Source organism: Saimiri boliviensis, chromosome 2 (genome assembly GCF_048565385.1).
Source record: "Saimiri boliviensis isolate mSaiBol1 chromosome 2, mSaiBol1.pri, whole genome shotgun sequence".
In the NCBI taxonomy this organism is placed as follows: Eukaryota; Metazoa; Chordata; class Mammalia; order Primates; family Cebidae; genus Saimiri; species Saimiri boliviensis.
This window is the reverse complement of record NC_133450.1, coordinates 39460035-39486794: the sequence shown is the minus strand read 5'-3', so window position 1 is coordinate 39486794 and position 26760 is coordinate 39460035. Positions and strand designations below refer to the sequence as shown.

The 26760-nt window shown below is 39.5% G+C and overlaps 1 protein-coding gene across 6 annotated transcripts in view; it reads right to left on the bottom strand.

Annotated features, from left to right (window-relative positions):
* Positions 1 to 26760, bottom strand: part of ESR2 (estrogen receptor 2) — a 101392-nt gene that overhangs the window by 41179 nt on the left and 33453 nt on the right. For all 6 annotated transcript variants that reach the window (XM_074393143.1, XM_074393144.1, XM_074393145.1 and 3 more), the window contains 3 exons: positions 23697 to 24145; positions 19718 to 19890; positions 5774 to 5890 (listed from right to left, as the gene is read on the bottom strand). In XM_074393143.1, coding sequence (XP_074249244.1) covers positions 5774 to 5890; positions 19718 to 19890; positions 23697 to 24058 — 652 coding nt within the window. In that variant the 5' untranslated portion in view covers positions 24059 to 24145. The remainder of the gene's footprint in view (positions 1 to 5773; positions 5891 to 19717; positions 19891 to 23696; positions 24146 to 26760) is intronic.

Below are 26760 nucleotides of genomic sequence, written 5' to 3'. Positions count from 1 at the left end.
CACTTTAGGAGGCCAAGCGGGGATGGATCACTTGAGGCCAGAAGTTCAAGACCAGCCTGGGCAACATGGTGAAACCCCATCTCTACTAATAATACAAAAATTAGCTGGGCGTGGTGGCACACCCCTGTAATCCCAGCTATTTAGGAGGCTGAGGCAGGAGAATCACTTGAACCTGAAAGCCATAGGCTGCAGTGCGCCGAGATCATGCCACTGGACTCCAGCCTAGGTGACATAGCGAGATTCTGTCTCAAAAGAAAAAAGGGAAATGAAACAGAATGTATGACTTTCAAACTAGTAAAAGAAGAAAAAGAAAACATAAAAATGTGCTTAACTCCTAAAAGGAAGGAAGTAGAAAATACATAATAAAAATTTTAAAATCACAAAATAAGATAGAAATGAACCCAAATATTAGTTATCACAATAAAGAAAAAATACTAAATTGACCATTTAAGAGTGACTCTGAAATCATATATTTTTAAATCCAGACATAGATTAGTCGTAAGAGATATACCTCACATACAGAAAAACAAAGTAGACAGAAAAATATATAACAGGTAAAAATTAACCAAATAAACTGATGTCACTCTATTGATATCAGACAAATAAACTTTAAGGCAAAACTTATTATTATAGATAAGGAGACTCATTTCTGGAATATTAATAAAAGATAAATAATTCTAAACTCATATACTTCAAAACAACATAGGCCAGGGGCAGTTGGCTCACACCTGTAATCCCAGCAATTTGGGAGGCTGAGGCTGGTGGATCACTTGAGGTCAGGAGTTCAAGACCAGCCCGGCCAACATGGTGAAATCCCATCTCTACTACAAATACAAAAATTACCCAGGCATGGTGGCACATTCCTGTAATCCCAACTACTCAGGAGGCCTCCGGAGGCAGGAGAATCGCACAAACCTGGGAGGCAGAGGTTGCAGTGAGCCGAGATCACGCCACTGCACTCCAGCCTGGGTGATAGAGCAAGACTCTGCAGGAAGAAAAATCATAAGCAACAAAACACAGCCTCCAAATACAACACAAAAAAGTGATTGCAAGAAAAAGAGAAACTGACAGATGCACTATTATAATGGGATATTTAAACCTCTCAACAGCTGAAAGAGCAAAAAGTCAGAATGCAGAATATTTGAACCACATAATTAACAGGCTTGATCTAGAAAGACCATAGAAATTTTGCAAAACTTATCACATACTAGGCAATGAAGAAAATCTTAAGTAAAATAGGTATCATTCAGACCATATTCTCTGACCATAAGAAAAATAGAAATCAACAACAAAAAATATAACTTCTAAATCTCTATACATTTGAGCACCAAAATCTTTATAAGTTTTCATTGGTTAAAGACAAAAATGTGAAATGGAAATTAAGAAAAACATGTTGTAAGTCAGGATGTCATTAGCATGGTTACAACTTTTATATGGATTTCCTCTTTAAAAAAAAACCCTAAAAGCTAAACTCTGCAAAATGCTTAGTTTTTAAACCCCATTTGATTCTGGTTTTTTTCACTAAATTCAATTGTCTACATTTTAAAAAATAAATATTAGTTAGAAAATATGAGCAAATTTAAATTATTGGCTCCCAGGAAAATTTATCAAAATTTCCTCTTAACCTTGACTAGTTATAGTAGAAGAAAGGGCTCTATTTATTCAGAACATTTGAACCAAATTTACTGCTGAAAGAATTAAAGGCCTAAAATATAATTCATTTTATTTGTAATCAAGAAGAATGATATGGATATTTAAGGTCAATTATACACCTAGGGTAAAATGGAACACAATGTATGTTTATTTTTATTTTTATTATATTTTAAGTTCTGGGATACAAGTGCAGAACATGCAGGTCTGTTACATAGATATACACGTGCCATGGTTGTTTGCTGCAAAATGTACAGTTTTAAAAAGCACCTATATGCCAGGCACAGTGGCTCATGCCTGTAATCCCCCAGCACTTTGGGAGGCTGAGGCAAGAGGATCACTTGAGCCCAGGAGTTCAACTAGTCTGGGCAACATGGTGAAACTAGGTCTCTACAAAAAATACAGAAATTAGCCAGGCATGGTTGCACACACACCTGTAGTCCTAGCTACTCAGGAGGCTGAGGTGGAAGGAGTAGTTGAGCCCAAGAAGGTCAAGTCTGCAGTAAGCCAAGATTGTGCCACTGCACTCCAGCCTGGGCAGCAGTGATACTCTCTCATGGGAAAAAAGAAAAAAGAAAAAAAAATAAAGCACCTTTATGATCATGCATTTCTCTTTTGTAGAGTAGATAAGAAAAAGCAATTTACAAAACAGATTTACATGCCCTTTACACACCCAAAGTGAGAGATTTTGAACTCATACATTCAAATTTACTTGACAAGTTTTCACTGACAAAGTCTAATGTTCTAGGCCCCATAATGAGTTCTGAGAATTCTAGACTCAATAAATAAAGCCCTTGACAAGGAACTCATTTTTCTATCGAGGATGTTTCTAGTGTTATGCTTTTATACTGTATCCTAGGCAGCTGCCTCTCAGTGAGCTTAATGAGCAGCTCTACCAAATAGGAGTGCTCCATATTAGAGTGGCAAATAGCCCCAGCCAAAGATGATGATGATAATAGTGATAAATGATACTAATGGCAGCTAACATCTACTGGAAGCTTCTATGCACCAGTCATTGCATATTGCACATAGATTATTCCAGGCGTCCCCAAACTGCGGCCCCCTGAGGCCATTTATCTGGCCCCTCCTCCGCACTTCAGGAAGGGGCACCTCTTTCATTGGTGGTCAGTGAGAGGAGCACAGTATGTGGCGGCCCTCCAACGGTCTGAGGGACAGTGAGCTGGCCCCCTGTGTAAAAAGTCTGGGGACGCCCGGATTATTCTGACAGCTACCCTACAGTATAGGAGCGATTACTGCCTCCAATGTACAGAGGAGGAACCAAACATAAGCTCAAATAACTTGTCTAAGATGGTATAGGTAGAAAATAGTAGAAGCAGGATCTAAACCCAAGTAGTAGCCTGGATCCAGAGCTGATGCTTTTAACCACTGTTTTATACTACCTACCTATCAAATCCCTTTCATGGAAGAATATACAGCAGGTATAGAAAGACATGGCATCCAAAAGATTCTGAGCTATCCTAACAATATGGGGATATAGGCCAAATACATGGCTGTTCAGATGGATTTCCTGGCTCCTTACATTTCAGGGTATCCTTATAATGAAGTTTCATCCATAAAGTTAGTCTAAGTGAGTGTTGTCCTACCATTATATGACCACATCAAAACTTTAGTAGAAAAGACAAGAGCAGCACTTTGGAGGCCAAGGCAGGTGGATCACCTGAGGTTGGGAGTTCAAGACCAACCTGACCAACATGGTGAAATCCCATCTTAAAAAAGAAAAAGCATGCATAGAAGGTTTTGAGGAGGGCAGATAGGAAGAGTGATGGGAAAGGAGAGAGACAGAATTAAGAAAGTTCATCTCTAATGGTCTTTCTCTATGGTCAGTGAAGGGTGAAATATCCCATTGCATATGTGCAACAACCCATCTCATTTCTTCTGTAATCTCCACAGAGAAGAGAGTCTTTTCTTAAACTTTCTGGCTAAATTCAGAAATTTCTCTCATTCCCTTTTCTATGAAAGCTTCTTTAACTATCCCTCTGTACTCTATCTCATGAAACAGTATTGTATCAAAATTCATATGAGCTTTCCAGGGAAGGAGAAAGGAGGAGAAAAACTGAGTGTCAGGTACTGAGCTAAGTCTTTATACATGTTTTCATACTTATTCTTCACAAAATCCAATGAAGCAGATATCTCTGTTCAGAGATAAGAAAACCGATGGCCAAAGAGGTTCAGTAGTTTGAGCCCAGTCACAGTCAGCAAGAAGTGATGAAACAAACTCTATGTGGCCAACCTCCATGCCTTTCCCAGCATACACTGCTTTGAGCCATGAGGGCTATCACTGTGCAACAGACACTAGTACAACAAAAGCATTCTTAAGACTAAGCTGGAAATCATTTTTTAAACACACACACACACACACACACACACACACTCACCTTAAAATATTGTTTAACTTAAAACTTAAAACATTTATTTGCAATCTTTTGTCAGGGAGCCAAGGCTTTCTCTTTAATTATCTGGGCCAATTAGACAAAGTCACTTTTTTGCCTAAACCTACCCATGAGATATCTCTGGATTTTTAGTTTCAGCTTTTTTAGAAAGAGCAAGAACGTAGACACTTCGAAGGAATTCTGAATTCAGGATCTTCCTACGTTTATGTTTCGCCCCCCCCAATCGCACCCATACCTATCTCAATAGCTATTAGCCCTTTAAGATTTTATTCAAGTAGTCATAAAAGATTTTATTCAAAACTTTCAACTAAACTTCCATAGAAAAAACAAACCTGTCTTTTCCTATTCATAATATGTTTGCATAAATTTTAATTAAATTTTATAATGCAACAATTACATTGAGTAGAAACAGGTTTGAGAAGCCCATTGGTTTCTGATAAGGATAATCTGAAGCAATGGGAACAGAAATGTTTAAGTGTTTGAGAAAGTAACGAATACACACACTGATGTTCTTCATTTCCTCTGTAAAACATCGTACTAGTGCCCAAAGGTGAGGCTTTGAAGAACATCAGTGACTCTAGGAAGCCAGAGAAGTATGATCAAATTAAGAGGACTTCTGCTGTAACTCTGAACTATAATAGCTGAGGGTTCTGATCTGTTATCTACACAGAGAAAAAGAAAAAGGCAGAGAATGCTCACAAGGCAGCACTGCTAAGAAACTGTCAGGGACTAAAGAGATTTTTGTTTTAAATTTTCAAATAATTACAAAGAGAGAAATCACAACTAATCACAGGGAGAATACTGGCTAGCAGAAGAGTAAGTGCAGGCAAGCTGCTGTGAGTGCGTGTAAACAAGCGAGTACAGACAAATGAACCAAAGCTCGCCAGGTGGACGGAGCTGGGTGTCAGCATCTTTGTCAGTTACATACTAAAACTGCTCACTTATCTTTGTGTGTGTATAAAATGTGAATATACATAAATATGTTATATACACATATGTATACACCTATTACTGTCATAGGACAAAATCTGTGCTGCATGTACTTTTTTTTTTTTTTTTAAAGATAGGGTTTCACCGTGATGGCCAGGCTGGTATTGAACTCCTGACCTCAGGTGATCCAGCCACCTCAGCCTCCCAAAGTGCTAGGATTACAGGCGTGAGCCACCACGCCCAGCCAGCTGTATGTACTTTTCATAGTTCCATTATGTTTCTGACTCCTCCATATTTCTCTACTTCTAGAAAGCTAGTCGGGGGATAGGTATGAGCTTCCCCCTGGCTACTCCAGTAATCCACAAGATCTACTTTTTTTGTCACAAGCTTTAACTGTGGACATTTACCAAGATTTCATCCGTAGAACTGCATTTTTTAAGGTCACAGGCAGATGGCCATGCAGCCCTGTTTGAGGACTCCAGTGGCTAGAAGTCCCCTAACCCATGTGGTGGCCTATTCTGTGGTCAGACCACTGGAACTATATAAAGTTTTTCTCTACCTGGGGCCAAAATCTGCCTCCCATGATCTGTTCCCATTCACCCCAGCTCTGTCCTTTGCAGCTACTGTGGATAAGTCAATGCCCCCTCCAACGTAACTACATGCACATACTTAATTACTAGGCCCTAAATCTTCTTCTCTTCCCAGCTACATGTCCCCAGTTCCTCAGAGGACAGAGCTTTTAGCAAGGCCCACATGCAATCAGAAGGGAAGCAAGCACTCACCGCACTTCACCATTCCCACTTCGTAGCACTTCCGAAGTCGGCAGGCCTGGCAGCTCTTGCGCCGGTTTTTATCAATTGTACACTGATTTGTCGCTGGACAAATATAATCATTATGTCCTATAGCAGAGTAGGGGGAAGAAAAGGTTATTGCTACGATCTCTTGGTTAAATCTCTTCCTGGTTAACAACACTGATAACACTTCCCAGCTGAGAGACAGGGGACATCTTCTTAAGGACCAGTATAGGTACAAAGCCAAAGTCAAGCTTCATTGTCACCTTGTTAATAAGCAAAAGAGACCTAGGAATATTTCAATATCCTGGTTTTTGACTAATATGTTATTCTCTGCATATTCTGAGAATTCTCAAGAGAGAGAGATGTAAAATATATCCTTTGGATATGGAAAATGAGACAGTGACATTTAATTGATTTGCTCCAAGTTATAGAACCCCTCAAGAGTTGTATATCAACACATCAAATTCAACTGCTTATATTCTTTTACATATTTCCCTCTTTCAGGTTTATTAAGATATTTTAATGGAAATTCATAGTCAAACAAAATAACAAAAGGAACAAATAAAGAAATTAGCAATCTAAATAAGGACAAAATGTACTGCTCTGGACAGGAGTTGTAGTGTATTAGATTACTGTTACTCGATTCTTCATTCTCTCTCTCAGCCTTGCGACCCTGAAGTGTACTAGAGTGGGCAGTGAATAAACACTTCCTACCCACTGATGCTGGGCTTGAACACAGGACTTTCTGTAGTCAATGATATATCAATAGATGTGCTGCTCCAACAGTTTAGCTTGGCCTCTTGAGCTCCTGTGAGGCAGCCCCTGGTCCAAGGAAAACATAGTGACATATGGAACAGATCTGACCTCCCCGAAAAGCCCAGCACCGAGTTTATGAAGTAGAGTTACCCTAAACAACTCAAAGACATAGAAGTACAAAAAATAAGGGTCAATGTACTAAGATCCTAAGAGTTTGAACTTGTTCCTTATATAGCAATCTCTAAGACAATGGTGCTTTTAATTCATTTATGTAAGGAAGAGCTATGAATATTTACATTTCAAAAATAATTTCAGAAGAACCAATGAGAGGCAGCAAAACTGATAGAGGCCAGGAGACCAGATGAAAGCCTGCTGTAGCTGTGCAAATGAGAGAAGATATCTGGATAGGGTGTTGGTAGGGAAGATGAAGACAGCTACATGGGTCTCAGAAAGGATTAAGAAATAGAATTTAAAATAAAATAGATGGAAAGTGAAGGTGAAAGTGAATAGGGCATTTTGGTGTCTTTGTTTCTAATACACAATATGGCCTGAATATCTTTTTTTTTTTTGAGACGGAGTTTCGCTCTTGTTGCCCAGGCTGGAGTGCAATGGCGCGATCTCGGCTCACCGCAACCTCCGCCTCCTGGGTTCAGGCAATTCTCCTGCCTCAGCCTCCTGAGTAGCTGGGATTACAGGCACACGCCACCATGCCCAGCTAATTTTTAGTATTTTTAGTAGAGACGGGGTTTCACCATGTTGACCAGGATGGTCTCGATCTCTTGACCTCGTGATCCACCCGCCTCGGCCTCCCAAAGTGCTGGGATTACAGGCTTGAGCCACCGCGCCCGGCCTGGCCTGAATATCTTATATTAAGCCTATAACGAACCAGAATTTCAGTGTGGAGAATGAATGAATCTCAATGATAAACGAAATGAGCAAGTCATAAAAGAAAATAGTCACCAAATAATATGAAGACATGAACACATAAAGTTCTAAAACAGAGAAAATGAACCTGCAGTGTTTAGCGATGCATGTGTACGTGGTTAAACCACACACACCAAGGAAGGCAGAAAGTAGGACTGTCCCACCTCTGCAGACAGGGAGGCAGGTGTGGCAGGAGAAACCACTCAGAGGGATTCCAAGGTGCCATTATATTGTATTTCATTGTTTGGGCACTGGTTACACGGGGATTTGCTTTATAATTATTCTTTAAACTGGACATATTACATGCAGAATTCTACACATTAGCATACAATGAAAAGGTATTTTTTTTTTTTTTTTGGAGACAAAATCTTCCTCTGTTGCCTAGGCTAGAGTACAGTGGCACAATCTCAGCTCACTGCAACCTCTGCCTCCTGGATTCAAGCAATACTCCTGCCTCATACAGGCACCCACCACCATGCCTAGCTAATTTTTGTATTTTTAGTAGAGACAGGGCTTCGCCATGTTGGCCAGACTGGTCTCAAACTTCTGACCTCAGGTGACCCACTTGCCTTGGCCTCCTAAAGTGCTGGGATTACAGGCGTGAGTCACTACAGCTGGCCAGAAAACCTAAATTTAAAAACTAATTGTAACTGCAATCTTGAAACAGTCTTCACAATCTTAGATCTACATGAGTCTCTCATGTTGCAAAGATGTATATGTTTTTCAAGATTTCTTAGGCTCCTTTTCTATTACACTTAAATTATTAACTACACTTGTTATCTATTATTTCAAACAATAGCATGTTTGAAATAACATGTATGGCCGAATTTTATTCAAGTACTTTGATCTATCATTTTTTTGTTTTGTTTTTTTCCAAGACAGGGTCTCCCTCTGTTGCCCAGGCTGGAGTTATAGGGGTATGATCTCAACTCATTGCAACCTCCACCTCCTCAAGTCAAGCAGTTCTCTGATCTCAGCCTCCCATGTAGCTGGGACTCCCAGCTCCTCCACTCCCACCACCCTTCCTAGCCTCTGGAAACCATCCTTCTACTCTATCTTCATGAGTTCAATTTTTTCATTTTTAGCTCCCACAAACAAGCCAAAACATGGGAGGTTTGTCTTCGTGTACCTGGCTTATTTCACTTAACATAATGACCTCCAGTTGCATCCACGTCATTCGAAGTAACAGGATCTCATTATTTTTTAGCTGGATAGTGATGTATATGTTCCACATTTTCTGTATCCATTCATCTGTGGATGGACACTTAGGGTGCTTCCAAATCTTGACTATTGTGAACAGTGCTGCAACAAACATGCCAGTGCAGATATCTTTGATCTACTGATTTCCTTTCTTTTGGGTATATACCCAGCAGTGGGATTGCTGGATCATATGGTAGCTCTATTTTTAGTGTTTTGAGGAAACTTCAAATTGTTCATACAGTATAACTACTATATGAACAGTACAATGATTCTAGTAGTTGTAAATTAGTACTACGGTAGTTGTAGTTGTACTCATTTACATTCCAACCAACAGTATACAAGGGTTCCTTTTTTTTCCACATCCTCACTAGCATTTGGTATTTCCCATCTTTTGGATATTTTGACTGGGGTGAAATCTCACTGTAGTTCTGACTTGCCCTTCTCTGATGATTAATGATGTTGAATATCTTTCATATACCCGTTTGCCATTTGTATGTCTTCTTTTGAGAAATGTTCACTCAGATCTTCTGCCCATTTTTTAACTGGATTAGATTGTTTCCTATAGAGTTGTTTGAGCTCCTTCCATATTCTGCTTGTTAATCCCTTGTCAGATGGGTAGTTTGTAGATATTTTCTCCCATTCTGTAGGTTCTCTCTTCCCTTGTTTCCTTTGCCATGCAAGGAGCTTGTTAACTTGATGTGATCCCATTTGTCCATTTTTGCTTTGGTTGCCTGTGCCTGTGGGGTAGTACTCAAGAAATCTTGCCCCAGCCAATGTCCTGGAGAGTTTCCCTGTGTTTTCTTTTAGTTTCAGAGTTGGAGATCTCAGATTTAAGTCACTGATCCATTTGGATTTGATTTTTGTATATGGTGAGAGATGGGGGTCTAGTCTTATTCTTCTGTACATAGATATCCAGTTCTCCCAGTACCATTTATTGAAGAGACTATTTTTCCCCAAGGTATGTTCTTGTGCCTTTGTAAAAAAATCAGTTAACTGTAGATGTATGGATTTGTTTCTGCGTTCTCTATTCTGTTCCATTGATCACTATGTCTGTTTTATGCTGTTTTAGCTGCTATAGCTCTATGGTATAATTTATAGCCAGGTAATGTGATTTGTCCAGTTTTGATATTTTTACTCAGAATGGCTTTAGTTATTCTAGATCTTTTGTGGTTCCATACAAATTTTAGGTTTTTTTTTTTTCTGTTTCTGTGAAAATGTCATTGGTATTTTGATAGAGATTGCATTAACTTTGTAGATTGCTTTGGGAAGTATGAACATAACAATATTAATTTTTCCAATCCATGTACATGGAATATCTTTCCTTTTTTGTGTGTACTCTTCAATTTCTTTCACCAGTGTTTTATAGTTTTCATTGTAGAGATCTTTCATTTTTTTTTTTTCCTCGAGACGGAGTTTCACTCTTGTTACCCAGGCTGGAGTACAATGGCGCGGTCTTGGCTCACCGCAACTTCCGCCTCCTGGGCTCAGGCAATTCTCCTGCCTCAGCCTCCTGAGTAGCTGGGATTACAGGCACGTGCCACCATGCGTAGCTAATTTTTTGTATTTTTAGTAGAGATGAGGTTTCACCATGTTGACCAGGATGGTCTCGATCTCTTGACCTCGTGATCCACCCACCTCGGCCTCCCAAAGTGCTGGGATTACAGGCATGAGCCACGGCACCCAGCCTTTCACTTCTTTGGTTAATTCCCAGGTATTTTATTTTATTTGTAGCTCTGTAAATGAGATCTCTTTAGATTTTTTTTTCAGACTGCTGTTGGCATATAGAAATGCTACTGATTTTTTTTTTTTTTTTTTTTTGAGACAGTCTCACTTTGTCTCCAGGCACCAGGCTGGAGTGCAGTGGCACAATCTCAGCTCACTGCAACCTCTGCCTCCCGGGTTCAAGCAATTCTCATGCCTCAGCCTCCCGAGTAGCTGGGACTACAGGTGCACGCCACCACGCCCAGCTAATTTTTGTATTTTTCTTTTTTTTTAGTAGAGACGGGGTTTCACCATTTTGGCCAGGATGGTCTCAATCTCTTGACCTTGTGATCCGCCCGCCTCCGCCTCCCAAAGTGCTAGGATTACAGGCTTGAGCCACCGCACCCGGCCTGCTACTGATTTTTTATGTTGATTTTGTATCCTGCAACTTTCCTGAATTTATTAGATCTAATAGTTTTTTTGGTGGAATCTTAATTTTTCCAAGTATTAGATCATATCATCTACAAACTAGGATAATTTGACTTGTTGCTTTCCAAGTTAGATGCCCTTTCTCTTTTCTGATTGCTCTCGGTAGGACTTCCAGTACTATGTTGAATAACAGTGGTAAAAGTGGGCATCCTTGTCAGGTTCCATATAGAGGAAAGGCTTTAGTTTTTCCCCATAAAGTATGATACTGGTCATGGGTCTGTCACATATGTCTGTTATTGTGTTGAGGTATATTCCATCTATACACAGGTTTTTTCAGAATTTATATCATGAAGGGATGTTGAATTTTATCAAATGCTTTTTTAGCATCAATTGAAATTATCATATGGTTTTCAACCCTCATTCTATTGATATGATGTACCATTAATTTGCATATGTTGAACCATCCTTGCATCCCTGGGATAAATTCCACCTGGTTATGATGAATAATCTTTTTAATGTGTTGTTGAATTTGGTTTGCTTGTATTTTATTGAGGATTTCTGCATCAATATTCATTAGGGATATTGATCTGTGATATTCTTTTGATGTTTCTTTGTCTGATTTTTGTATTAGGGTAATACTGGTCTCACAGAATGATTCTGAAACTATTCCTTCCTCCTCTATTTTTCAGAATTGTTTGAATAGGACTGCCATTAGTTCTTCTTTAAATGTTTGGTAAAATTCAGCAACAAAGTCATCAGTCCTGGGCTTTTCTTTGCTGAGAGATTTTTTTTTTTTTTTTTTTTTTTTTTTTTGAGACCTGATCAGACTCCATCAGCCAGGCTAGAATGCAGTGGTACAATCTTGGCTCACCACAGCCTTGACTTCCTGGTCCTAAGCAATCCTCCCACCTCAGCCTCCTGAGGAGCTAGAACTACAGGTGCACACCACCACACCTAGATAATTTTTTTTTTTTTGGTAGAGATAAGGATCTCCCTTGTTGCCCAGGCTAGTCTTGAACTTCTGGGTCCAGGTGATCCTCCTGCCTTGGCCTCCCAAAGTGCTGGGATTATAGGTATGAGCCACTGTGCCCAGATTGTTGACAGACTTTCTGTAATAGCTTCAGTCTTGTTACTGGTATGTTCAGGTTTTGGATTTCTTCATGGTTCAGTCTTGGAAGGCTGTATGCATCTAGGAATTTAGCCATTTCTTCTAGGTTTTCCAATTTATTGGCATATAGTTGCTTATAATAGCCTCTAATGATCCTTCAGATTTCTGTGGTATCAGTTGTATGTCTCCTTTAAAATCAGAGATGAAAAATCTGATTTTATTTGGCTCTTCTCTTTTTTTTAAAAAAAAAAAGTGAATCTGGCTAAAGGTTTGTCAAGGTTATTTTCTTAAAAAAAAAAAGACTATTTTGTTGATCTTTTGTGTTGTTTTCTTGGTTTCAATTTTATTTATTTTGCTTTGATCTTTATATGAATATTTATTTTTGTCTGTTACTTTTGGGTATGGTTTGCTCTTGTTTTTCTAGTTCTTTAAGATGCATCATTACGTTGTTTACTTCAAGTTTTTCTACTTTTTGCTGTAAGTACTTAAGCTATAAACTTTCCTCTTAGTACTGCTTTCATTGTACCCTGTAAGTTTTGGTATGTTGTATTTCCATTATCATATGTTTCAACAAATTTTTAATTTCCTTCTTAATTTCTTCATTGACACACTAGTCATTCAGGAGTACATGGTTTCATTTCCATGTTTGTATAGTTTCCAATATTCTTTATTGATTTCTAGTTTTATTCCACTGTGGAGGTACCTGATTTGATTCCAGTTTTTCTGAATGTTTTCATGCTTGCTTAGTGGCCTAACATATAGTATATCCTTCAGAATGATCCATTTGCTGAGAAAAAGAATGTGTATGTTGCAGCCACTGGATGAAATATTCTGTAAATATCTATTAGGTCCATTTGGTCTTTAGTGCAGATTGTCTGAAATTTCTTTGTCGATTTTCTGTCTGGATGATCTGTTCAATGCCAAAAATGGGGTGAAGTGTCTAGCTACTATCATATTAGTCTGTCTTTTTTTTTTTTTTTTTTTGAGACGGAGTTTCACTCTTGTTACTCAGGCTGGAGTGCAATGGCATGATCTCAGCTTACCGCAACCTCCGCCTCCTGGGTTCAGGCAATTCTCCTACCTCAGCCTCCTGAATAGCTGGGATTACGGGCATGTGCCACCATGCCCAGCTAATTTTTTGTATTTTTAGTAGAGACGGGGTTTCACCATGTTGACCAGGATGGTCTTGATCTCTTGACCTTGTGATCTACCCACCTTGGCCTCCCAAAGTGCTGGGATTATAGGCTTGAGCCACCGTGCCCGAAACTGTCTCTCTCTTTAGCCCTAATAATATTTGCTTTATATATCTGGGTGCTCCAGACATATTTACAATTGTTATATTTGCTTGCTGCATTGACACCTTTATTATTATATAGTGACCTTTTTGTCTCTTTTTATAGTTTTTGCCTTGAACTCTACTTTGTCTGGTATAACTAGAGCTACTCCTGCTTTTTTGGTTTCCATTTGTATGAAATATTTTTTTTTCCATTCCTTTCTTTTCAATCTACATGTGTCTTTATAGGTGAAGCGTGTTTCTTGTAGGCAACAAGTGGTTGGATTAAAAAAAAAAAAAAAATCCATTCAGCCACTCTGTCTTTTGACTGGAGAATTTAGTCTATTGACATTCAATGTTATCAATGGTTAGTAAAGACTTACTCCTGCCATTTTGTTATTTGTTTTCTGATTGTTTTATGGTCTTCTCTTCCTTTTTTCTTTCCTATCTTCCTTTTAGTGATTTCCTCTGGTGGGATGTTTTAATTTTTAATTTTTTGTGTATCCATTGTATGCTTTTTGATTTGAGGCTACCATGAGGCTCGCAAATACTGTGTTTATGTTAAACTGGTGACAACAAACTAACAAACAAGCAGTGAAAACACTATTAACTTTAACTTCACTCCCCTTAACTTTTCATTATTTCTATGTATATATTATGTCTTGAAAAGTTGTTGTAGGGCCTGGTACAGTGGCTTATACCTGCAATCCCAGCACTTTGGGAGGCTGAGGCAGGTGGATCAACTGAGGTCAGGAGTTTGAGACCAGCCTGGACAACACTGTAAAACACTGTCTCTACTAAAAATACAAAAATTAGCTAGGCATGGTGGTGAGTGCCTGTAATCCCAGTCACACCAGAGGCTGAGGCAAGAGGATCCCTTGAACCCAGGTGTCAGAGGTTGCAGTAAGCCAAGATTGCACCAATGCATTCCAGCCGACTGTTTCAAAGGAAAAAAAAAAAAAAAAGGTGGGGGGTCGCTGTAGTTATTGTTTTTAATTGGTTCTTCCTTTAGGCTTTCTACTCAAAATATGAGTTTACAAATCACAATTAACAGTGCTACACTAGTCTGTGGTTTTCTATGTACTTAATATTACCAGTGAGTTTTGTACCTTGAGATGATTTCCTATTGCTCATTAACATCCTTTTCTTTCAGACTGAAGAACTCCATTTAGCAATTCTTGTACAGCAGGTCTAGTGTTGATGAAATCTCTTAGCTTTTGTTAGTCTGGGAAATAACAAAAAGCTAATATCCCTTAGCTTTTGTTTGTCTGGATAATAACATTCATATCTTAATTATGGCTTGAAAGATATTTTCACTGGATACACTATTAGAGGGTAAAAATTTTTTCCTTTGGCACTTTAAATATGTCATGCCTCTTTCCTGGCCTGTAAGGTTTCCACTGAAAAGTCTGCTGCCAGAAATCAGGGCTTCACTGCATGTTATTTGTTTTTTTTCTGTTGCTGCTTTTAGAATTTTTTTTCATCCTCGAGTTTAAAGACAAAAGATTATGCAATAAAATCATTCTAACATTCCTAAGAACAAACAAGAGAAAATAACTAGGACATTTTTAAACTTGTGTTAAATACATTATAACACTATAATAGTTCAAATAATCTAGAATCATGTAAAATAGTTCTTACACAAGAATGAAAAGAGATCAATGGAACAGTGAGAATAAAATGCTAGTATATGTAAGAACTTCATAAACCATATTTATACGTATATAGAGAAACAAAATCCAATGGCAACATGAAGAGATGCACAAAGTCATCATTAGGGAAATGCAAATTAAAACCACAATGAGATGCTACTGCGTACCCATTAAAATGGCAAAAATTAAAAAGACTGACAATATCCAGTTTTGGCAAAGATGTAAAGCAACAGGAACTCTCTCATACATTGTTGTCAAGAATGCAAAGTCGGCCAGCCACTTTGGAAAACAATCTTATAAACATACACTTATCACACAACTAGAAATTTTATACTTAGGTATCCAAGAGAAACAAAAACATACGTCTGCACAGAGAGATATGCATGAATGCTCATAAGTTTTATTCAAATAGCACAAAACTTTAAGCAACCCAAATGAATGAACAGTGAGAGATCTATACATTGCAATATTACTCAGCAACAAAAAGGAATGAACTACTGATACATGCAACAACACAGATAAATCTCAAAAGCATCATGATAAATAAAAAGCCAAATACAAATACAATATGGCATTCTCAAAAAGACAAAGCTAGAGGGATAGAAAACAGACCAGTGGGCCAGGCACAGTGACTCGCTCCTGTAATCCCAGCACTTTGGGAGACATGAGGTCAGATGGAGACCATCCCGGCTAACATGGTGAAACCCCATCTCTACTAAAAATACAAAAAATTAGTCAGGTGTGGTGGTTCATGCCTGCAGTCCCAGCTACTTGGGAGGCTGAAGCAAAAGAATCGCTTAAATCTAGGAGGCAGAGATTGCAGTGAGCCAAGATCACACCACTGCACTCCAGCCTGGGCAAGACTCCGTCTAGAAAAAAAAAAAAAAAAGGAAAAAAAAAAGGAAACAAACCAATGATTCCCAGGGCCTGGGAAATTCAGGAGAAATTGGCTGCAATGAACATGAGCAAATTTTGAGGGTGATAATAACATTCATATCTTAATTATGGTGGTGGTCGCATGACTACACATATTTTCAAAACTCATAAACCCACATAATTAAAATAGGTAAATTTTATTGTATGCAAATTGTATCTCAAACTCAACTTTAAAAAATTGGCTTTCATATTTTAAATCAATAAAAAGTGAATGTACTCAGTAAAATAATGTGGAGAAAATTATTTAGAGACAAATGCATTTGATTCTTATTTCATTCAGTATGCCAAAATAAATGCCTTTTGAATTAAATGATAAAATGTAAAAACAAACTATTAAATGACAAAATATAGGCAAAAGTTTATATGATCCCTGGGTATGAAACAACCTTTTTTTGACTTAAAAACTATATACAAAACTATCAAAGTTAGTGATATTTGACTATTTAAAGATTAAATATTTCTGCATGTCAACATCAGAATCAAGTGGAAAAAATATTTTTCATACCTGTAATAAAAGGTTGATATGGTAACATATAAAGCACACAATAATTTATCAGGAAAATGTGAGAACCTGATAGAAAAATGGGCAAAAGCTCTGCATAAAAAAGATAAATGAGAAAATACAAATGGCAGATAGATTTATGAGAAAACATTTACCTCACTAATAATGAGAAGCAAATTAAAACCCAAGAGATACCATACATGACCTATCAGCATAGCAACGTGTTTTTCTTTTTGATAATGAGAGTCAATACTACCAAGAGGTTGGTAAAAGCAACACTCACACGGCTGGTGGAAGAGCAAGTCTGCACAGCCTTCTTGAGACTTGAACACTTGAAAACATCTGTCAAGAACTTTAAACATTAATATACTCTGACCCTACAGATTTGTTCTAAAGGTATATCCAGAGAAACTATTAGAGATTTTTTCAAAGCTTCATGAACAAATAAATCAAGCATAGCAATATTTATAACAATGAAAATAATTGATAAGGTCTTTAACAAGAGTTCAATTAAATCTAATCATAAGATAGATTATTACACAGTTGTGAAAAAGGTCTCTGGAAATTTAACAACAGAAATGCTTACAAAACAATATTAGGTTAAAAAGGATACAGAACTCTGTAGGAACCCAATTAATTTTGAAACATCATCATTCAAGAAATTGTTGAGTGCTACTAGTGAACAAAATGAACAAAAATCCTTGCCCTCATACAATTTATAATATACTGTCTTGTTCACCACTGTATGCACAGAGCCTGGTACAGTGCTCAATAAATATTTGTTAAATGAACACCACTAGGAAAGAGAATAGAAAGTAAAGCGTAAGCTTGAAAAACAAGCCATGCCTTCATCTGGACCAGAAGAAGTGATGAGGTCACTCTCCCTATGTCCTCCCTTCCTCTGTGCTCCATAACCCAGGAGAGAAACAACAGCACTTACTACTCTGACGGCAACTCATTGTGTGAAGAAGCCAACAGAGTATCAACGGAACAGCAAGCACAACACAGCTTCCAGTGCACTGTACAGCGAAGGGGACAGACACATGACTAAGATACCATCAATTAGCTTATAAACCAATTACGAGACAAGTTTAAAATTATATAAACAGAAGAATGTTAAATGCAAGGAATTTCTCAAGTTAATACTGTACCATCCTGGCCTATTTGAGACAATTTTAAAAATGAGTGGCCACTTTCAGTTACTGCAATGCACTTCTATCAAAGACAGGAAGCATGCAAAGAAAGCATCATTTAAGCACTAAACAACTGTAAGAGCTTTAACTCTTTCCTCTTTGCACATTTAGAATTTCACATTCCTATCTGATGCAGCAGGAAGGAAGAAACAACACAAAGAAGCAGAGGAAATTTACTTTCAATTGCTATTAGCTATAGTCTTGACAGTCAAAGATGTTTCAAGCAGACAGATGTTTCCCCAACAGCAAAAAAAAAAAAAAAAAAAGGATCTCTTTTTTAAAAGATATGGTTAGTAATAATTGGTCAATGATTGGTCAAAATGTTCGTTCTTAAGGGGTAAAATTCTAAAACCTCAGCAAGATAGAAAATAGTCATCATATCAAGAGTTCAGTTCAGAATTTCAGAAAATCTAGATTGTTCTTATCATGTAGCAGGGAACTAGACTTGGCCTTATAATCTACTGTTAAGAGTTATCACAAACAAAATATTTGAGCACTGAATATGTTTTCATATAATCAACCTCATTTCATCTTTAGAAAATCCCTCTGAGTATCTCCATTTCACAGAGGAGGAAAAGGCTGGGAGGTGACGTCACAGAGCTAGTAAGTATAAAATCCAGGACAAATGTCATCCACACAGGGTGAATTTCAGGGCACAGGTAGGAAAGTGACTATCTACCAACATTTCACTCCTCGCCATGTCCTGGATTTTATCAGTGTCTCTCTGCTTGAGGTAAAATGTCCTCTTAATCTAGAGTTATCAGTGGGTGAGTTAATTTAGTAAATTGCCATTTGCCATTTACACACTATGAATTCCCTCGACATTGCTTTTCTTAACCGGCAAAGAACAAAGTGCTAAGGCTTTGCTAGAAAAAGGAAGTGAGCTTTCAGACTGAAACATAGGATGTTACCTGGGAGGGGGCTATTGAGGGAGAAGTTATATGGCAAAAAGAAAACGAGAGTAAGCAAGAAAGTGACTTCAGCAAATCAGGGCTGACAAGGGAGAGAGTGCGTAACAAGGACACGTGCAGGGAGATGGGCTGCCTGGCCTTGAAACCAGGGGTGAGCAACTTCAAGTTTTATAAACCAAAAAATAACATTCTAAGTCCCCACCCCCAACCATCTGAATGGGCCCCTCCTCTTGGCCAAGGGCATTCCAAAATTAACGCGAAAAATAAGTTTAGGCCATGATGAGAAGGGGGAGCCAAACATGGTTCATTACCCTCCTCCCTTTTGGAATCACTGACAGAACAGACTCTTTAAATCCCATAAGAAACATTTATAATCTATTCTCTCTGAAGCCTGCTACCTGGAGGCTTCATCTGCATGATAAAACCTTGGTCTCCATAATCCCTTATTGTAACCCAGCCATTCCTTCCTATTGATAATAACTCAACCAATTGCCAATCAGAAAATATTTGAATTGCTTATGACATGGAAACCTCTGCTTTCAGCTGTCCTGCCTTTCCAGACCGAATCAATGTATATCTTATGTGCAGTGATTAATGTCTTATATCTCCCTAAAATGTATAAGACCAAGTTGTGGCCTGACCACCTTGGGCACATGTTTCAGCTCTCCTGAGGGCTGTGTATGGGCCATTTGTCACTCATATTTGGCTCAGAATAAATCTCTCCAAATATTTCACAGAGTTTGATTCATCAGTAAGTTGGTTTTAAAAAATCCAGAAGGAATTTAGACAAAGTCAGGGAAATAGTCTAAACCCAGCCCAGAAAACAAGGGGACTGTGAACTGAGTCCCTTCTAACCCAGGGGAAGAAATGTGTCTAGATCAATTCTCAAAGGCCACTGCAGTTGAATTCCTGATTTCTGACCATTTCCATAAAATGTGTTTATTCTCTCTTCCTCAGGAGCCAGCCCACCATCATGACTGTTAAGCATGTGGTATATTACATTTAAGTAAAAGAAAGAAACAATCTTTGCAAGTCCTTGTGAGCACATTTTTTCCAAGAGACATCTTCACAAGGTTATAACTCGATGTCTTCTATCCAACACCCATGTGGGTGAAGAAGGAAGGGTAAGACCCATTCGAATTGCTGTATAATCTTGGGTTTCTGGGGTAGAAATCTGCAATTCCCCTCTACCACCCAACCCACTCCCAAACACACATGATCCTCTGAACTGTTCATCAAATACTTTGTGTGCCAAATAGGCCAGCAGTGACATTTCTGCCAAGTCATCTCTGCAAAATTGAAAGCAAAAGTAGGAAAGTAAACAAAGAGTTAACAATTCTCTTTTACCTTGAATGCTTCTTTTAAAAAAGGCCTTACATCCTTCACACGACCAGACTCCATAGTGATATCCCGATGCGTAATCGCTGCAGACTGCACAGAAGTGAGCATCCCTCTTTGAACTTGGACCAGTAACAGGGCTGGCACAATGGTTCCCACTAACCTTCCTTTTCAGTGTCTCTCTAGGGAGCAAAGAAAATATCCATTGAAAAAAGCATAAAAGGGAAAGGAAGAGCTTTCTAGGAAAAAAAAAAAAATAGCATGAACATTGCCTAATTTAATCTCTTTTTCCTCCAGGGTTCATGGTAAATATATTCCAGGAAATCTAATAGAGAAAAACTTTTTTTTTTTTTTTTTGAGATGGAGTTTTGCTCTTGTTGCCCAGGCTGGAGTGCAATGGCACAATCTCGGCTCACTGCAACCTCCGCCTCCTGGTTCAGGCAATTCTCCTGCCTCAGCCTCCCGCGTAGCTAGGACTACAGGCATGTGCCACCATGCCCAGCTAATTTTTGTGGTTTTAGTAGAGAGGGGGTTTCACCATGTTGACCAGGATGGTCTCAATCTCTTGAACTCGTGATCCACCCACCTTGGCCTCCCAAAGTGCTGGGATAATAGGCATGAGCCACCGTGCCCAGCCTTAGAGAAAAACTTTGATACTGGTATCATAGCTACAAAAAGCCATGCTATGGGATGTTTGAAAGTGGGTAGGTGAGTTTATGCCCATCCATGTGGTGCTGAGCATTTGTCACTGCAGAAGACCTGTCATAGCCATGGGGTGGGGGATGCATCTCTATGTGTAATGAAAGGAGTGGCCAGATCAAATCTTACCCACAGATCTAAACCATAGGCAGGATATGCATTGGTCTTCTGTACATAGTTACTAGAGTTCACAAATGCTGCATGGATAAGTCTGGAAGCATATAGCCACTTCCAAACATCAGTCATTCCCAATAGCATTGCTAAGCAGCCCTTCAGACATTTGAGGGTCCCACTTAAATGGAGAACAAACATCTTGCACTCTGCAATTTCAGATAAAGGTCTGGATTTAAAATAACTTTAAGGTCGGGTGCGATGTAGAAACCTGTAATCCGAGCACATTGGGAGGCCAAGGTGGGCGGATCACCTGAGGCCAGGAGTTCGAGACCAGCTTGGCCAACAAGGGGAAACCCCAACTCTACTAAAAATACAAAAATTAGCTGGGCATGGTGGCACACACCTGTAATCCCAGCTACTCGTGAGGCTGAGGCAGGATAATTGCTTGAACCCAGGAGGTGGAGGTTGCAGTGAGCCCAGATATGCGCCACTCCACCCTGGACGATAGAGCGAGACTGTCTCAAAAAAAAATAAAATGAAAATAACTTTAAGAGAAGTAACAAATGGACTTTATGTTACCTTGAGATCAATGGGAGAGAAGAAAAAGGGGGAAGAGAAGAGAAAGGGAGAGAGAGAAAAAAAGGACGAGAAAGGAGAGAGCAAGCAAGTGCCTGGCCCGGAAAGGCCTGGAAGGAAGCAGAGGCTTGATGCTGGACCAGGGGAAAGAGGTCCATAAAGGAACGGAGAGTCTAGCAAGGGAGCCCCAGGCAGAACCCAAAACACATGTGGCTAGTTCCTGATGCTGCAAGGGCATGGTTCTTTTGGGAAGGGAATAGTAAATGTATTATTGATTTATAAATGAAGGTAATTATATCATGGGGCTTAATTTTCTCAAAAATTAGCATTATTTTATTAGAATTCAAGCTCAGAAACAAAATATCTACTTTTACAGAGGGAAAAAACATTAATTTAAAAAATTTATCCACAATGTTTATATTCTCTTCTTTTACTGCTTTATTTTAAGGAGTAAAACAAAAGAAGACAAGTAAAATTACGGTACAATGTTGCTTGCTCAAAGTTTTATGACAATATTTGAAAGTAACAAATTTCAATATCCAGTATGCCCTTAGTAGCTTCACTTAGATGTTTATCTCCCCGTCTCCTTTCTCATAATACCATCCCTTCCCTTCCTATGATTATCATTAGAAATATTACAAATTAAATGGAAATAATCCATAATATTACCTTGCATTTAAAGAATACACATATCTTTTTCTTTTGTAAGACAGAGTTTCATTCTTGTTGCCCAGGCTGGAGTGCAATGGCACAATCTCAGCTCATCACAACCTCCGCTCCTGAGTTCAAGCAATTCTCCTGCCTCAGCCTCCTAAGTAGCTGGGAATACAGGCATGCACCACCATGCCTGACTTTTTTTTTGAGACAGAGTCTTACTTTGCTGCCAGGCTGGAGTGCAGTGGCATGACTCAGCTCAGTACAACCTCTGCCTCCTGGGTTCAAGCAGTTCTCCTGCCTCAGCCTCCTGAGTAGCTGGGTGGGGCTACAGGCACCCATCACCACACCTGGCTAATTTTTTGCATTTTTAGCAGAGACAGTTTTGCCCTGTTAGCCAGGATGGTCTCGATCTCCTGACCTCCTGATCTGCCTACCTCCCCTGTGAAAGCACTGGAATTACAGGAGTGAGCCACCACGCCCTGCCATGCCCAGCTAATTTTCTACTTTTAGTAGAGATGGGGTTTCTCCATGTTGGTTAGGCTGGTCTCCAACTCCCAACCTCAAATGATCCTCCCACCTCAGCCTCCCAAAGTGCTGGGATTACAAGTGTGAGCCACTGCATCCGGCCACACATTTCCTTTTTAACTTCAGGAAATGCCAACTGAAGCCTATATTTCAATAGTTTCCACCGATCTTTATATAACAGTATTATTTTAGTTCATGGTTAAAAAGCTTATACCAATCGTCTGTGTTTTCAAGCTTTGCATGTCTAGAATTTCATTTAAGTTGTAATACTGCCACAGTTACTTTTATCCTGGAAACAATTTGTCATGAACACTATGTTGGGATTTTACTATTTAAGAAGACTCCAAAACAAAGTAAAAATTCATTTTTCAAATCCAAATAACTCCATTAAGAGTGAGTTTAAGCCAGACACGGTGGCTCACGCCTGTAATCCCAGCACTTTGGGAGGCTGAGGCGGGTGGATCACGAGGTCAAGAGATGGAGACCATCCTGGCCAACATGGTGAAACCCCGTCTCTACTAACAAAATACAAAAATTAGCTGGGTGTGGTGGTGTGCACCTGTAATCCTAGCTACTCAGAAGGCTGAGGCAGGAGAACTGCTTGAACCCAGGAGGCAGGGATTGCAGTGAGCCGAGACTGCACCAATGCACTCCGGCCTGATGCCTGGAAACAAAACAAGACTCTGTCTCAAAAAAAAAAAAAAAAAAAAAAGGGCCAGGCACGGTGGCTCATGCCTATAATCCCAGCACTTTGGAAGGCCAAAGTGGGTAGATCACAAGGTCAGGAGTTCAAGACCGGCCTGGCCAAGATAGTGAAACCCCATCTCTTATTTTTAAAAAAGAGTGAGTTAAATTCAGACCAGGTGCAGTGGCATATGCCTGTAATCCCAACATTTTGGAAGGCCAAGGTAGGAGGATCATTTGAGGTCAGGAGTTCAAGACGAGACTGGCCAACATGGTGAAACCCTGTCTCTACTAAAAATACAAAAAAATGAGCCAGGCATGATGATGCATGCCTGTCATCCCGGCTACTCAGGAGGCTGAGGCACGAGAATTGCTTAAACCCAGGAGGTGGAGGTTGCAGTGAGCTGAGATCACACCACTGTACCCCAGCCTGAGTTACAGAGTGAGACCCTATCTCAAAAAAAAAAAAAAAAAGTGACTTAAGTTCAGTCTTTACTGTATAAAGACAATAGTCTCAATAGCAAATTCTCCCTACAACATTGATGTACACATACCACTTTTTAGTGAGAACTAGAACATCAGAATAGAACAGGGCATTCTATGTTTTGGGTGCTCTAAGTAAACTATGTAATTAATAAAGACCTTGTCTAGCATATCATTTTCTTCTCACTAAACCATAAACTGATTTGAGAAATGCCCAGGAACTATAATTCAGAATGAAGACTGGACTTACCTGCTTACAGGTAAGGTGTGTTCTAGTGATCTTGCTTCACACCAGGGACTCTTTTGAGGTTCTGCATACAAATGTGATAACTGGTGATGAACAGCTAAAGGAGAAAGGTGCCCAGGTGTTGACCAGAGCATATTTGGGCTTGTGATCTGCCGACCAGGCCCATCTTCCAAGTTAGTAACACTGCTGGGAATGCTATAATTCATCACAGCAGGGCTATAGAATGTCATGGCCGGATATTCATGGTGGCTCTCTACATAGGAGGAAGGTATGTATATAGGGCCGTGCTCCAAGGGTAAGATGGATTGACCAAAATTGTAGGAAGAAGGAGAATTAAGGCTGGATGGTGAGTTTTTTATATCCATGTCTTGAGATAACAGCTGGGATAACACCTCGCAAGAAGATGCACAAAGGGCATTATAATGTCAAAGATTCTTGGATAACTTTAACGACTGTAAAGAAAAACAGAAGACATTGCCAAGTTAGTTAGGGCTACAGGTTTAACTATGAAAATTTAAACATTTTTATTCAAAAAAAAAACCATACACTTGTATGAGATTAAAAATACATCCTGAAAAAATATATATGAAAATATGAACCTCAGAAGAGTTGAAATGTGACCATGCCAGGCACGGTGGCTCAAGCCTGTAATCCCAGCACTTTGGGAGGCCAAGGCGGGTGGATCACGAGGTCGAGAGATCGAGACCATCCTGGTCAACATGGTGAAATCCCGTCTCTACTAAAAGTGCAAAAAATTAGCTGGGCATGGTGGCATGTGCCTGTAATCCCAGCTACTCAGGAGGCTGGGGCAGAAGAATTGCCTGAGCCCAGGAGGCGGAGGTTGCGGTGAGCCGAGATTGCGCCATTGCACTCCAGCCTGGGTAACAAGGGCGAAACTCCGTCTCAAAAAAAAAAAAAAAGAAAAGAAAAAAAAAAGAAATGTGAGCATGAAACTCTCAGTTCTCCAGAACTGACTTCTGGAGAGTCATTAAGAGGCTAGGTGCTTTTTGTTTGGATATATTTCAGATCAGATTCACATGACAACTATCTGTCAGTGGCCTTAAATAATCAGGAACTTGGTAGCCAATGCAAGGAGTTTTTCTTCCTAAACAAAGCCATAAAAAGGGAGAGGAGTGATGAACTTAAACCATCTTAATAGTCTGTGAGACAGGAGAACAGGCAGCAAAAAGAGGGGTCTTTTCTCCCAGAGGTCTATAAAAATGAATAAACAAATCCATTCTGGTTGAGTAGTCCTACTCTAAAACAGAGATACAAACTGGTCAAAGGAAAGACTCCCCAAAAGATTTAATGTCTTTAACATTGTAGGGCAGAGTTTTCCCAACACATCATTTAAATATCCAAACATGGCCTGAGTAACCACAATGTCTGGTACGACAGGAAAAAATGGTCTCTAAAGAGTTTAATTGTTGGGCCTGGCATGGAATTTCACCTGGGCAACCAAAGAACCAGTACCCAGTATCCTGATTCTAAGAATTATTTATTTGCGTGTCAATTTTCTTTAATTATTCACCATAACCTAAAATAGTTGGTCCCCATCTTGGGTGGTGAAAAGCCCTTGTGTTCTGTCCAGAGATTTCTCTCTCGGTCCCCCAGCACACAAACCTGTGTTTGGCCCTCTCAAGTCACATCTGAATTCAGCCATAAAGCTTTCTGTACACATGGGATTATGCATGGTGTTCTACCATACCGGCTGGGGAACATACTATGGCTTTTGAACTAAAACAAAAATATTTAAAATTCCAAATATTGATAGCGATTCTGTGAAGAAAGAAAAAGGTTGGCCCTAGAAATGGCAGAAGGACACTCCAAAAAGACTGGACTTATTTTTATCAAAGCACCTATAAATCTAGTTAATAAGAAGTCAGCCACCGTCAAGCTTGTTCTTACATATATTTCTATCAGTGGCCAGAGCAGAACATTCACTGTAGCCCCAGCTCTGCCTGAAAGCCAGGCAGTCTTTGACAAATCCACAAACTCCCTGAGCTGCCACATCTTCAGTAGAAACAGGTACTGATTTGGGACTGTGCCTTTTCACAGTGCTCTGAGAATGAAATGAGATAATGTCTGTGAAAGGATTCTATAAGGTATTATTACACATGCAAGAGGATGAAGCCAGACTATCAGGATGTCATTGGATACACATATAGTGTTGGTTGGACTTTCCAGACAAGTTACAATGTCTTTATGGCCACCCTGAAGATTTGTGCCTCCTAATTTTACTTTTTGATTTCTGTTCTATAGAAATCCATCCCCTGTAGAGTCCAGATAGCTGGGTTGTAGGGGGCCTGACAACACTATGTGTACAGATAAAATGCCACATATCCCTGATGCCATATTCTCAATCTTGCAGAGTAGGAAGACTCGGACAGCTCATCCCTATTCCTCTTCCACCTGCCCATCACACTTCCCCAAGCATTCAGTTGAATCGCCTCACATTTGTGTGCCCTATAGAAGTAAAAACTTCACACTCACAAAGTAGAAACTAGAAGGAATTTCATGGTAAAGAATTTCTTAAGCAACAAGAATCCTTGATGTGTGTAAGTAGCTGTTTGGTGACTATTAGCTTATTTTTTTTTGAGACATGGTCTTGTTCTGTAACCCAGGCTGGCGTATAGAGGGAAGATCATGGCCCACTACAGCCTTGACCTCCTGGGCTCAAGGGCTTCTCCAAACTCTGCTTCCCAAGTAGCTGGGACTAAAGGCATGCACCATCATGCACAGCTAATTTTTAAATTTTTGTAGAGATTGAGTCTCACTGTGTTACCCAGACTGGTCTTGAACTTCTGGCCTTAAGCAGTCCTCCCATCTTGGCCTCTCGAAGTGCTGAGATCACAGGCCTGAGCCACCACACCTGGCCAATTATCTTTAAATGCATCTCTTTTTATAAAAATTTTTTGAGATAGAGTCTTACTTTATTGTCCAGGCTGGAGTACAGTGGCACAATCTCAGCTCACTGTAACCTCCGCCCAGGTTCGAGCAATTCTCATGCCTCAGCCTCCTGAGTAGCTGGGATTACCGGCATGAGCCACCATGTCCAGCTAATTGT